Source organism: Lytechinus pictus, chromosome 2 (assembly GCF_037042905.1).
Source record: "Lytechinus pictus isolate F3 Inbred chromosome 2, Lp3.0, whole genome shotgun sequence".
NCBI lineage: Eukaryota > Metazoa > Echinodermata > Echinoidea > Temnopleuroida > Toxopneustidae > Lytechinus > Lytechinus pictus.
Genome location: NC_087246.1, coordinates 3,114,849 through 3,129,920, shown reverse-complemented (window position 1 = coordinate 3,129,920; position 15,072 = coordinate 3,114,849). Strand labels below are relative to the sequence as shown.

General features: G+C 34.5%; 1 protein-coding gene across 2 annotated transcripts; it reads left to right on the top strand.

Annotated features, from left to right (window-relative positions):
* Positions 1-1,662: 1,662 nt before the first annotated feature.
* On the top strand, positions 1,663-14,626 carry LOC129255004 (RING finger protein 215-like). Of its 2 annotated transcripts, XM_054893549.2 has the most exons (10): positions 1,663-2,002; positions 2,973-3,149; positions 3,410-3,481; positions 4,573-4,661; positions 5,166-5,229; positions 5,647-5,757; positions 8,097-8,213; positions 8,819-8,953; positions 9,550-9,652; positions 10,771-14,626. In XM_054893549.2, the coding sequence occupies exons 1-10, from the start codon at positions 1,748-1,750 to the stop codon at positions 10,797-10,799; spliced, it is 1,152 nt and encodes a 383-aa protein (XP_054749524.1). In that variant the 5' UTR covers positions 1,663-1,747; the 3' UTR covers positions 10,800-14,626. The 2 variants fall into 2 exon arrangements, with proteins under 2 accessions (XP_054749524.1, XP_063963456.1); XM_064107386.1 differs by lacking the exon at positions 8,097-8,213 and having other exon boundaries at positions 10,771-14,075.
* The last annotated feature ends 446 nt before the right edge of the window (positions 14,627-15,072 follow it).

The window sequence follows — 15,072 nt, the reverse complement described above, 5'->3', positions numbered from 1 at the left end:
AACAAATTTGCAATAACAGTTGAAAATGACTGAAACAATCCAATTTGATTGGCTGATCATAAACTTGTTTTTAAAAATTTTGCATAAAAATTATTAACATGTCTTCATGATACAGGAAGTGAGACATGTAGTTATGGAAGAGATAATTAGAATGATATGCCTGCTTATTCAGTATGTGTTACAGCTGTAACTTATAGAAGTTGTTAAGATAGGCGAACAAACAGACTGGGATGTACGAGTATACAGAGGTGACACGACATTTGCTCTGGCGATATTTGCTCTGGTGTTGATATCTAGGGCATAGAGTTAGAGTCAGGATTGTAATCTAATTTTTGTTCAGAAAAATGTAAAAATAAGGGTAAGGGTTAATTTAGTATCGGAGATGACACTTTATGTAGTTCCATTGGAGCAATTGTCAATGGAGAAAATTGAACCTATAGTGAAGCTGCTTTGAACTTTTGACTGCTTTCATCTGTGTGAGCTTGGGATGTTTTGAGGGATTTTAAAGGAGTATATGCTCCAGGCTGAAAATTATTATGACTTGAACAGATAGCAGGATCCATGAACAGATGAACAAATAAAGCACTGAAAGTTTCAAATCAGACAAAGAATAAAAAAAAAGAGAAGATGTTTCAAAATTCTGCCTTTATTCAGTGAAATCGTGAATATGAAATGAGAGAACTGAGGACTCCATCTCCCCGCTTATTGATTTGTATATGTGTAATTGTATGCATTCAAATGTTTCTTCAGTCAAAGTTATTGCTGAAACTTATTTTTGCAGCTAGGGTCGACATGTATTGCACATTACTTTCCTAATTTACAGTATTCTTTTTACTGATGTAACCGGCTTGCTGATTGGCTAATTATTTTTCAAGGCCAGTGTCCCATTTCTCCACATGTCTCTTCTCCCCGGTCTCCCCTACCTGACAAATCAAACTTAATTGCAGACCATAAAACAGCATTTTTTTACTACTGTACAGAGCACTTTTCACATATCAATTTGTAAATCAAACTAATTAATGAAAGTTCGCTACCAAGCTGAAATATGTTTTGTGTATTGATTTTAAAATTTGATATTTTAAGGTCATATTGAGCAAGATGCCTACAAGCGTGAAGTGTGAGCAAAAATTTTAGTGACGTGAAAGATTATTTTTATCATTTTCCAAGTCTTCCCCTCATCTTTTTATTCACTCGTCTTCCTCCTCTTATGTTTCCCCTTCTTTTTTCTCCTCTCTTTTTCTGTGTTTTTTTTGTTTCCCCCTGTTTTCTTTTTTTTGCTCCCTCAGCTCGATCTGCCTCTCCCCCCCCCCTCCTGGATCCACCTATATGGAATCCTTTATGATCTAATTTGTTTTTCAAGAGCCTCCCCCATGTATACGCCAGTGACCCCTTCATAAATCATAAAAAATAATCTGGGAAGTCGCTACATTTTGTCCGAATTTATGCCGGAATTAAAGTAGTTCGCCATCGAGACTGGACTGCCCTTGTGGTACGCGTAATTAGTATACATCTCTATGGACTGGTCCCCTTGGTTAATAATAGGTCCGTGGTTTACATAATGACGTCTTTTCGAGAGAGAGTGGAGTCACAACTCGACCTCAAAGAAATGCGTACTCCTAGTATACGGTAAGCACATCAGCATTCGGAAATTTGTTACCAGTCTTCACAGTTGTTTTGATTATGGGCGAATGCTGGTGGGCATACACATCCAGGGGCTGAAACTGCAAAAACGAAGGTGAAACTGAAGATGAAAGGACTTGGAAATAAAGCAGGGAAGGTAATGACACCCTACCCTAACTCTCCAGTGAAACTGCGGCACATTGCAAAAGTTCTTAACAGCAGTAAGCTAGCCAGCTGGGCCTTCGTCTTGTCGCTTCTGCTGCAGCTTGTCTCGGGCGAAAGGGAGGCGATCGTCCGGGTGCAGCCGGGCGGAATTGAGGTGCGTGGGGAGTATTCTCGCAGTGGACCTATCGGATTGAATGCATCAGGGTTGATACAGACAGTAAGTTAGCAGGATTTTCTAGGAAAATGAAAATGATGTGTACAATAGTGAGGAAGATGTGTAGGTGATTAGTCATAAGCTGATGATCATGATGATGGCTGGTGTGTGCATGATTGGAAAGGAATTCCAAAGAAATTGGTCCAAGAAAAATGCAAACTTAAGACTTTTAAGTTGAACTTGAAGTTGAAATTCAAATTCAAACTTTATTAACATATAAAAATATACCTGTAACGTTAGATCTATGTGAGAAAAAAAGAGGAAGAGGAAGAAATATGAGGAGCTTTAAAGGCTAAATGGAGAGAAAAAGAAACTAAAGAATAAAGTCAAAGACAGGAATTGAAATGAATGAAGCAGATCGAGGCCAGAAAAATAGATGTTGTGTAGCTCAGTTGAGTGCCTGTTTTGAAAAATTGATGACATGTTCTTAATGTGAGAGGGTTCTAGTCTTGCTTTTGCTAAAAAAAAACATAACTAAAGATACAGATGCTATTGCATTATGGGTAAGCATGGCCTCACCTGTATATTCAGTGCAGGTGTAAATTTAGTGGAAAATACTCCCAACCATCAATTGACTGATAAATTTTTAAGCAACTGTAAATCTGCAAGTGATTTATGATTTATATGCAGACTTGAAAATGACAGATGCTAGTTCCCAAATAAAACCAACGAAGGAGGCTATATTGATTCATTTCAAATAATTGTGAAAACTTAATGGAAAAAAGCAATTAAATTTTTTTAGTGAAGTGAATCTTGAAATTTGTAACATGTACATGTAGATTGTAACATGAGAAGTCATCTTTGACTAAATAAGACCAGTATTACAGATAATGAAATCACAAGAAGTGTAGGTGAAGGAGGAGGAAGAAACTCAGATATGAAGTAAGACAATCGACAGTGGGAGTGGCTGATATATGAAAATGCTTAAACTGAATTGTCAGCAAATTGATTCACCTGTAATTACATTTTACAGATAACAGGTACATGCAGTGAAGACAATGATAGTGAACCCAATGAGTTTGATAAGAGAAAGGTGAATAAGGATGAGAAGATATCTGAAGATGAGGAATGGATTGGTATCTTTTACCTCCCTCCGCTAGAAGAATCTGCCGGAGCACAGAGTGGAACTGGGTGCTCTTTACTGGAACAAGTAAGATGACTCTCAATTGATGATTTTTATTATCATTCTTTCATAAAACATTTTGAATTATGAGCAGCAGTGGTACTTTGGGTGGTACACCAGGGGGGGGGGGGTATTTCAGAAAGAGTTATGAAAGTATTTAAAAATGTTACGCTGAAGTGCTATATGATATTGTGCATCCCATGATTGTGCTCTGACCTGTGCAGTAATGTTTTTTTGCATGCATAGGAGAGAAATATAGTCACAGATTGATATATTTTATCTTTTAGGTGAAGCAAGCAATGCTTTTTGGTGCATCAGCCCTTCTGGTCTTGGCTCTTAACCCTGGACTCTTTAAAGAGGTAAGACCAGTCCATTTCATGAAACAAATAGTGATATTCACTGACTATTATAAGCTTCTGAAATCCTTACATCTGATTACCGTAGTCATTGAAAATCATATTATGCTTCATGAAAGAAGACTCCCCAGTGTAGAGCAATCCATTTTTTTTTTATTAATTTTTTTTATGTGAGATCTATTTCAAAGAAATCATGATAGTTCATGAAAAATATCCTTTTAAACTCATTGATGACCTTTTAAATTATTCTATGATCTTTCAATCTAGTTGACTATCGGATTGATGAGTGGGCACATTACTCCTTGTCTGATCTGTGGCTGTAAAATATTCCTCCTTTGGGTGTGGTTAATTTGTGAATTAGAATGGTGAAAGGTAGTCTTTTGATTTCCATGGGATACAATTCTCAGACAGAGCATGGTAAATTGGGCCATGTCTGTAAGTGGAATACAGAGCACTAATCTGCATTTAAGACTACTTTTTGTCTCCTTTATACACTGTACTTGCAGTATTAAAGATTGTATCAGGAAGAGAAAATCTAGTGGAAGGATCTAATACAACAATTCACGTGTCATGCATTGTTACTGCTTACAAGCTGAGGACTTTTGTTATATAAAAATATTCAAACTGTATGCCTCCAAAATCGGCTATTTTGAGCTTATGCGTTATCACAACACTGAATTAATAGAGTTATGGTTACTTGCGTTCGTAGGTATACCAGAAAAGATCATGTGTTCTTGACTAGACTTCAAATTCAAAAGTTTGTAAACAATTTGCACAGAAACGTATAGTTGAAAATACAGCTTGATATTATGAAACCTTCAGATCTATTACTTAATTATTTATGGCCAATATTTATTTGTGGCTTTAATGTTTGGTGCAATATTTTAACCTTTGTATCTGCTTTCAGATTATGTGAGTGAAAATGCATGAAACTTTGCATGAATATAATTTGGAGTTTTTCAACTTTTATTTGTGGTAAGATTTATCAATTTCAGTTTTTGCCCATGATATGTTCTTTAGAGATTGCATTTCTCTGTACTTGTCAGTACTTAATTTTTTTGGACATTGCAATTTATTTGATTTTATTTATTTAGATTGAGCTCCACTTTACTTCAGACAGACCAATCATCGTAATCACTGATCCTAAAGATATCAAGAAATTTAGATCCACTGTGGATTTGAGGTAGGTAATTCCCCATTCTAAACTAGACTAAAATGCAATGTCATTCTAGTTAAGCAATCTTCTTCTTTGGGATTTACACAACGATTCCTGTAAAATTCAAGACGTTTTCAGAATAGCATTACTGAAATATTTGATAAAATTTGAAAAGAATTTATGATCCATGTCAAACCTGCTTACTTGACTGGTTGAAGTAATTTTGGTGAGGTGGTACAGATTCAGCTGCTCCTAAACTACTTTGAATTGGTTGACTAATGAGACATAAAAGGGTTAAAGAGTAGTCGAGAACAGCTACAATCAAATAAATATCTTTCAAATTATACAAAATCATCTCGTAAAGATGCAATTGAAATGCAGTAGAGATGTATTATTAGAATTATGATTTTTGTGTTTATGATTGATAATTTACCACTACAATAATAAAAATTAGTGTGTACTTAAAGTGATATCAAAGTAAATTCTAGTAAGTCTGTAAAACCTGAATATGATAATTCATGTCTCTTTTAGGAAAAATAAACATAGTGCAAATATAACTGCTAAACCAGACCCTACAGCCAAGATGAAACCAATGGTAAGTGGCCATCGAAACTTTATTCCTAAATTTGCATTTAAATGTGAATGCCGACCCTTTAGAAGAATTTTTATAAAATGCCCAGATTTCAAAGCAGTTTAAATGATATTCACCAAACAGCAAACGTTTCACTATTTGTAAGCAAGATATCTTAAGCATTTTAATATGATTTGCTTTCCTTGTGATACAGCCAGTAGCACAGATTTGTCAGCATTTATTGTAAAATTTTTGACCAAAAAGAAATCGCATGAATGATTATGCATTTATTGCTCTTTTTAAAGTGATATTTCTCCTCTAATCTATTCTTCTTTCAAATTATATAAAGTATATAGAGACTTGATATTTTCATATTAATATGCACTACGCATTATCAAAGACTATTATTATTATAATTTATGTCTTATTTTGCCGTTCTAGTTGGCCCCCAAGTTGACCCTATGGTCTACATGTGGACGGTCTAGCGGGGGTAGTAAGTTCAGAGAGTGGGAAGGAACGGTTTGCTTGTCACACCACAAGTCATCATCAGAGGTAGGCAGTATTTACATCTTTATCCTATTTATTATTTTTGTTGCATTACATTTGTTCTCAATTTGTACTTGTGCAGTGCATTATTTAGAGTATTATTGTATTCATTTTCATGTTATTCTGTAATACATTTCTTAATTTTTGAAATACATTTTTCAAATATCCAGATCGGACCCAAAAGTGAAAATGACAAATCAAATACAAATCAGAAGCTTATAAACTATTTTCAAATACCCAGACCAGACCCAAAAGTGAAATTGACAAATCATATACTATTCAGAAGCTTGTAATTTTATAAACTACAAAACACAGCAATGTTAGGTTTGTGCATTGTCAACGTATGTCAGCTGAGTACTTTGCTTGAGAATGGCTTCAATTATTGGGCTTTAAAAAATGTGCTTTTCACCAGCCTCAGGTCTGTGATGCCATTCTATGTTAAAACTTGTAAGCATCGTTATTTCATACTTTTGTTCACCAAAAAGTGAATGAGTATTTTGCTTTCCATGAAATTCTTCACTTCTATCACTTAGAAGTATCATGAAAAGTATTTCCTATATGCATATTCCTATATATTCCTATAGACTAGTTTTTTACCATGTTTTATATCTTGCATATTTGGTTCAGCTTTCCACCTCTATCTGCATTCAGATTATATATTACAGTTTTTCCTGACATTGTAATTTAGGTCAAATATGAGCCAAGCAAACAAATCACAAAAAGTAGTCAAGAGCTGCAGGTTTCCATCCTTTTGAGCACTGAATAGTTGTTGGTGCCACTTTCCTCTGCAAATTGTAAATAGAAATGGAATTTATAATCTGGAAATCAAGAAAGTTATACATACAAACCTATGTAATCACATCCCTCCTGCCACAGTATGATGTCACGTAATGTAGTTCAGGCTGTAATGAAGCACAATAAGGACCATTTTCAAACCCCCCTTATTTAAGTTTTTCTTAGGGATTATGCTCCGCTAGCAAGTGGTTAATATGCATTAAACTTATATTGTTGTGGTTTTTTGTCTCACCTGCATAGCAGAGTGAGACTATAGGCACCGCTTTTCCGACGGCGGCGGCGTCAACACCAAATCTTAACCTAAGGTTAAGTTTTTTAAATGACAGCATAACTTAGAAAGTATATGGACCTAGTTCATAAAACTTGGCCATAAGGTTAATCAAGTATTACTGAACATCCTGCCTGAGTTTCATGTCACATGACCAAGGTCAAAGGTCATTTAGGGTCAATGAACTTAGACCATGTTGGGGGAATCAATATCGAAATCTTAACCAAGGTTAAGTTTTGAAATGTCGTCATCACTTAGAAAGTATATGGATCTAGTTCATGAAACTTAGAAAAAAGGGTAATGGTGTATCACTAAAGATCCTGCCTGAGTTTTAGGACACATGACCAAGGTCAAAGGTCATTTAGGGTCAATGAACTTTGGCCGAATTGGGGGTATCTGTTGTATTACCATCATAACTTTGACAGTTTATGGATCTGATTCATGCAACTTGGACATAAGAGTAATCAAGTATCACTGAACATCCTGTGCGCATTTTAGGTCACATGACCAAGGTCAAAGAACTTTGGCCATAATGGGGGTATCTGTTGAATTACCATCATAACTTTGAAAGTTTATGGATCAGACTCGTGAAACTTGGACATAAGAGTAATCAAGTATCACTGAACATCCTGTGCGAGTTTCAGGTCACATGATCAAGGTCAAAGGTCATGTAAGGTCAATGAACTTTGGCCACGTTGGGGGTATTTGTTGAATTACCATCATATCTAGCTGTAAACTGTGTATTGGTCTAGTTCATGAAACGTGGAAATAAGAGTAACCAAGTATCACTGAACATCTTGTGCGAGTTATAGTTGTTTTCAAAGTCAGTACTGCTGCTATATTGAATCGCGTGATGCAGGTGAGACCGCCAGACGCATTCCACTTGTTTTACTTATAGAATTTCTATTTTTCAATTTCACTTTTAACTCATATTTGGGTTTTTAACTACATTACAAGAGACCTTAATTCAGGTACATGCCTTTATAAAACAGAAACAATATTACTTTTTAAAATTTAACAATGTATGAACTTAGTTTAATAATTTGCCATGCTTTGAGAATGCCAAATGAAAGTTATGTTCATAGCCGGCGATAAGAATGAAGGGATTTGGCTTCAAAGTTACAATGAGATATAAACCAAATATTGCTAATGTGTTTAAGATAAAACATTTCATGTTTGAATTGCTTGAGAGACACTTCTAAATTACATCTTCCTGGTAAAGATAAAGGATGAAATTATCCTATAAAATTTGCATTTTTTTTTTATCTATTTTGTTTTGAAGCATGAGTATAATTGGATTTGGCGTACTTTGGTGTCTCTGATAATCACTTTCTACATAGTAAGCATGATAAGAGGGATGGCTCGACATCCACAACAAAACAACATTGAAGACCTGGAGGTAACATTCTGATGATTTCTTCATGTAGCATGGTTGTATTATAATAATGCAGGGACAGATTCAGGATTTACTGGAGGGGGGGGGGCACTATCACCAGTCTTAAAGTAATGAAATTGAGTCTAGGGGGTTAGCCCCCTCCCCATCTCCCGGATAGTAAAACTTTGCCATTACTACCATGTTTATTAGTGGATGATTGTTTACGATTGATTTGAGGTTTGTCCAATAAAAGATAAAATTTGATTTTATTGGTAAACTGAATATCTAGTTCATGGGAATTAATGTACACATTTAGTCTCTCATCTATTTAAAGACTTATCTATTAATTGTTAATTTCTTAACATATCCCTTGATGTCATCAGAGTAATTAGTTCGAAACCACTCTGCTCACACAAGCCATGATTAATTGCCATGTTAGTTTGGAGTTTGCCTCATCTTAATGAGAGTACAATTAATATGAATCAGTTGCATGTCACAGATGTCTTAGGTTGTCATCTTCAATATGTATTTCCAAGTTAAGTGCTCATGAGTGATGAAATCTGACATAAACTCTTGCAAATGTCTTACACAGTATTTTTTTAAATTATAAAATTTGCTTTTTGTTTCAGGAAACTCTGCAGAGGTTAGCCAAGCAATCCTTATCTAAGATGTCAGTTTGGAAGTATAAAAGAAAGAGGTATCAACTCTCAGCGGATTCCAGCGAGAGCTGTGCAGTATGCCTTGAAGAGTTCTTCAAAGGACAAGTAAGTTGGTACCGGTACTATATTTTTTTGTTTGCCAAGTACAGATTTAAAACTAATTCCTTTTCATGGTGAGGAAAAGCCATATTTATTAAAGGTTCAAAATTTATCTTCTCTTTGATACATATAAAGCATACCTACCAACTGTCCTTATTTAGTAGGGACATTCCTAATTTGTGATAGAGAATAAGCCACTTCAACCTTTGTATTCCTATTTAATAGCCTCTATCTTCCAATTAGTCCTGCCTTCATGGAATTCTGGGTTGTATATGATAAAAATACTTTATATTATGATCAATTCTATTTCTATAGACATAGTTTTCTATTCTTTTGATAATAATGACTATTATGTGTTTTTGGTGCTATAGAGAAAGAAACTTCATTTTATCTTTTTCCAACAAATGACTGTTTCAAACTTATATAATGTTCAGATACTTCATTTTCTTGATTGACTTGCAATAGATACCAACCATGTTACATTTAAGTTTGTACAACCTCTATGTATGATTGTATCATCATTGGCTCTTGTTTATAGAAGGCACATGCCTTAAACCTTTTCACTTGTGATATTTACTTGTTAATGTATCTTCTCTCTCAAGACTATTCGAATGCTACCTTGCCATCACACGTTTCATAATAGATGTGTTGATAGTTGGCTTATACGCAAGCGAACCTGTCCACTCTGCAAGATGGACATTATAGGTAAGCAATATTCTCAGCAACTTTATTTTTTATACATGATACGTGTGCTATGGGGGAATTTTTTTCTTGGTGTTGACAAATTTTTGAAAGTGTCTCCAGAATTTAATGCAATTTGTGATTTCTTGTACATATACATGTAAGTAAAATATAGCTTTTGTACAGAATAAATATCACAGTAAAACTTTAAAATTCTGGTTAACCATAAGTCTTAGCTTATAACAAGATTGCTGAGACTACTTAAATTTAGCTTTGAGGGAAAGCAAGTCCCTAGCCATGGGGAAATAGAATCCTACGAAAAAACAGAAAGTACGAATTTGACCGAACTTAGCATCGCCATTTATACATCAGGTTGCCATAAATCTCACCAGTCCTAAGTTAAGTTTTCACTTGTTAAACCCAACAACCCTGTATTGAGCATATATGTTCCATTGTTGAAAAGTAAACTTAATTTATTTCTGGTTAATTTATTTTTGGTTGACCTGGCTGGTCGGTGAGGCTAAATCATCTAATCCTTCCCAAAGACCATTCTAGACATACTGACGCTGATTGTGTAACACCCCTATCTATAGGCTTCATCCAGGAGCCAACTTTGACTACTTTTCCATAAGCTTGAAATTAGCACGGTGCAAAATTGGAAACCTAGGGCAATTAATCTTGTCATGTAGCATAGATTACTCTTGTTCTGATTCTAATTCAAGCAATGCCTGTATATTCCCCATGATTTCTTACAGTTTTGCCACTTTAATACAATTTTTGTTGGTAGAATGTTGATATCAAATACAGTTCATTCTGCATAGGCCAAACTTCCATAAAGTCAAATAATTTTAAAGTATTGTTTTGGTTTTTTTTTACCCGGCCCCTATAACATAAATTTTTGCAATTGATAGTAGGGATGATCTTTTATGGTTCATTTACATAATAATCAACTCAACTCCATCATCAAATACTAAGCTTTATGTTATGGGGACCAGATTGTGCTAAACATGTGATGTTTCTTCTAAAGTTGACTTTGCACGAATTATATAGTTTTCTGTTTGTTGTAAAGAGATAATTCACATTTGTACGTTACATTATGCAGATATAATATAAGATGTGCATTTCTTTTCTTCATTTTACAGATGAGAGATTTGGTCTGGGAAAAAGATAGTGATACTGTACAGCACCAGAAACTACAAGAAAACATATTTATTCATATATATATCTAATATATAACCTAGGTTGATAGTACAATGTTATGGTGACCTCATTGTGGTGTGAAGATCTTGTATCTTCCTACAATGATAGAAATGTTTTGTCTGTGTGTGTTTATTTATTGCTCTAAGCATTTAATTGAAAGTCAGTTGATGTGGGAGAAATGTTACTGTCTTTATAACATTGCCATGTTTTCCTGATTACCCATGTTTATTTCACTATGGTTAACCTTGTGGGTTTTGAGCTAAATGAAGATTAGTCTCGTGGTATTCCAGTTGATTTAATCTGACTATATGGGATAGGACATTGTTCATATGAATTTTTTACGTTGATCAGATTCTATGTTTTCTTCACTTTTCAACGTCTGAATTTGTAAGACTGTATGTATCCGAGTTTTATATACAGGTGGTTGGTGTAAGAAAATCATTTTGTTAAAATGTGAATGAATGCAATTCAATCCAATTTCAAACCTCTTTTCATTTATCCCTTTTTAAAGATATTATTAATAGTATGCAATTAGGGGGTCATTATGTAATGAATTTAAGATCTAGAGTACATGTGGAATATGGACTAACATGAGCAGAATATTATATGGGTAAACAGTCCAGGTAACTCCTGATAAAATATGACCTGTCATGTCTCATGGGGATGAGGGGTTCTATATATTTGAATATAAACAATTAGTTAATACATGTAATTGAGATTCCAGTAAAAGTTTGCTACAATTAAAGCAAAGAGAACATACGAGCAATGATGCTGTAGTGATCAATTCACTGTTGACCAATTTTATATAAGAAACACAATCAACCCACTTCATTGGTAAATTGTCACTTTGTCTACTTTCCATTTAGTTTCATATCACATGGATTAATCAGTTGGTCTACAACCAGGTCGTCTTCTGACCATTTGGTCCGTTCGCTATTTAGCCCATTCTCCATACAGTCTTATTTCTAGTTAGACTATACCTATTTTGTCTGATAAACACTTGGCCTATCACCACTTATATGGTTAGATAAATTGTTTATGAGCCAAGTTTTCATTTGACACAGTGCTAAATAATGAAAGCAGACAAAGTGAATCAGACCATCTGGGCATTCAAGTAAATTACATTTTATTTGCAGTTTTATTTTCTGTGAAATATCGCTCAATTTTCTGCTAATTCTATTAGATGCTGTTATACCATGATTGTAAGTTGAAAATGAATAGAATCAGAGAGTTCAGGTATTACAAAAGATTCTCCTGGCATTTAATGGTAGAAGGATAGCATGGTACAAAAACCCTATGGATGTTGTTAAAGGGATTGAGTAACTTTCTGGAGATTTGCAACAATCTGAGCTTTTGGGCCTTATATGCTGTCAGTGCATGCAATGTTTCAAGAGGAACCCTTTTACTCATAAGCATCATTACATGCTTGGCAATAAGTAAAAAAGTAATATTTTCCCCTCCATAGCCTATATTGTTAACTTCAGCATTCATATGGATGCATATGACTGAAGTTATCATTATTGCAGTAATTAAGGCACCAATTAGCTGCAAGAAAATAATTCTTTTTAGATCCTGAATAGAGTTAAACTATCCCTTAATTTATGATCACCTGTAATCATGACAATAAAGGTAAAGAATGAATAAAAAATTGAAAAAGCTATGAATAATGTCAGTTCACCTGTAACTGTCACTTGAGAAGATCAATCATTACAAAGGAATAAGAGCTAAATAAAGGGTCCTTTATATCATTAAAATGCGTTGTGTTGTATGATTTATCTTGTTTATTCAGTGGAAGATGTGAATAATTGCAATCATATCTTCAATTATATAGAAACAATCTTAATTCTTCCATTATTCATTTTAACATCAAGTCATGGCACGAGAGTATGAATGTCTGGCAATCAATTGCTTGTAAGCAAGCACACTCAGGATAAAACAGATGATTATTTCAAATCATAATTGCAAAAATATAAATTGTTATGATTGGGAAATCATAGTAATACTAAAGTGAAAGGACTTTAGATGATTTCTGTGAAACTCCTTTGTGTGAGACATCACAAGATGATGACTCAGGTAACCACACATTCCAATGAGATGAAGTACTCTGTACTACTCTCTCTATCCATGCTAAAATGAAAGTTAATTGTACAAATGAATTTAGTTCTAATAAAGTAGTCAAACTATACACACGTGTCTCTCAAGCCTCCTAAATATTGTGTAACTGGAACTCTACATGGTGTCAGAAGTTAAAAACTGACTGTTATCTAGTGAAAATGGATGGCATGCGACCACCAGAAGCCTTTTCTCTACAGGGCAACATCACGGATAATTGGAAGAGGTGGAAACAGCATTTTGAGCTGTATTTAACAGCTAGTGGACTTGACAAAAAGGACTCAAAAGTACAAACAGCGACACTGCTTCACATTATTGGTGAAGAGGCGTTAGAAATTTATAACACATTTTCTTTCGAGCAGGACATTTCATCGTCAGGACAACCTGTAGCACCGACATTAAAAGACTTGCTGGAGAAATTCACTGTACATTTTGAGCCACAGTCTAACGTGACTTTCGAGAGACATGTATTCAACACAAGATTTCAACATGAAAACGAGTTATTTGACCAGTTCGTCACAGACTTGAAGAAAAAGGCTAAATCATGTGAGTTTGAGCATCTTCGAGACAGTCTGATAAAAGACAGAATTGTTGTTGGAATACGTGATGATGGTACCAGAGCACGATTACTCAGAGAAAAAGATTTGTCTTTGGAAAAAGCAATAGACATTTGCAAGGCAACTGAAATAACTTCACAACATATTACAGAGCTGAAGCCCAAACAGAACATTCATGCAATGCAGGCAACATCGATGAATAGGAAGACATGCCCTAAGTGTGGAAATAAGCATCCACCCAGAAAATGCCCTGCATATGGTAAAGAATGCCATACCTGCAAAAAGATGAACCATTTCAGCTCGATGTGTAGAGATCGGGATCGAGATAATGACAGAGACCGTTCATCAAGGAAGGTTCCATCTAGAGGACAAACTCGCAACAATAAGGGTCATCGCCCCAGCAAAAGAGGGATCCATGACATCCAACAGGACAGTGAATACAGTGATGCCGACAGTGAAGAGTTCCACGTCGACGCCATCAATGGAGTCCAGCAGAAAGAGGAGAAATCGACATATTATTATTATCTGAATAGTTTAAATGGACACTGAATTCAGCCATAAAAAACCCTATGGACGATATACAGAAGTTGAAGAAATTTGAACAATAATTATTAAGAAGAATAAATTGGACACTGATTAACAAACTTCATATCATGATAATTGTATGCATGTTTATGTTTTACCAATGCTATGTTTATATAATTCTTTGTCTTATTATGTTATAGAATAATCTTCTATTTGTATGCTCTTTTATGCATCCTGAGTGTACAATCATACAAAATCAAATTTGTTGAAATGAAATGAAATTTTAATAATCACAGCATCAAATTTCTTTGAAGAAGATTTAACAAATCGTTTCTAAAAACCTTATTGATAATTCTGAATTTTTTAGTTGTGAAAATTCATAACTGAAAAGGGGATGTTATGATTGGGAAATCATAGTAATACTAAAGTGAAAGGACTTTAAATGATTTCTGTGAAATTCCTTTGTGTGAGACATCACAAGATGATGACTCAGGTAACCACACATTCCAATGAGATGAAGTACTCTGTACTACTCTTTCTATCCATGCTAAAATGAAAGTTAATTGTACAAATGAATTTAGTTCCAATAAAGTAGTCAAACTATACACACGTGTCTCTCAAGCCTCCTAAATATTGTGTAACTGGAACTCTACATAAATATATATTGTGAAAGAAATGAATGAAGAGAAAAATGGTAGGCGTAGCTTAAATCAAGATTCCCCAGCTTAAATAATGTACAAGAGTTGCCAAAGCTGTTGTACATGTATACTTTCTCGCATTTATGTATAGGGCAATTCCATAAAATGATCAACCTGTTTGTACATCTGACCCCCATTTTTCATACTTCACTTAATAAACTGGCCAAGTCATGGTCATTTGACAGCATTACAGACTGTCAAAAGAACAAAAAATCAGAGACAGAAAATTTCATGAAGGTCCCAAGTATAGGGGGTGGGACGTACATATTTTATGGAATTGCCCTAGATAGAAAAGTAAGGAAAAAACTAAGAAGCCATTTTTTCAACCTTTGATTCAGAATAGATGACAGCT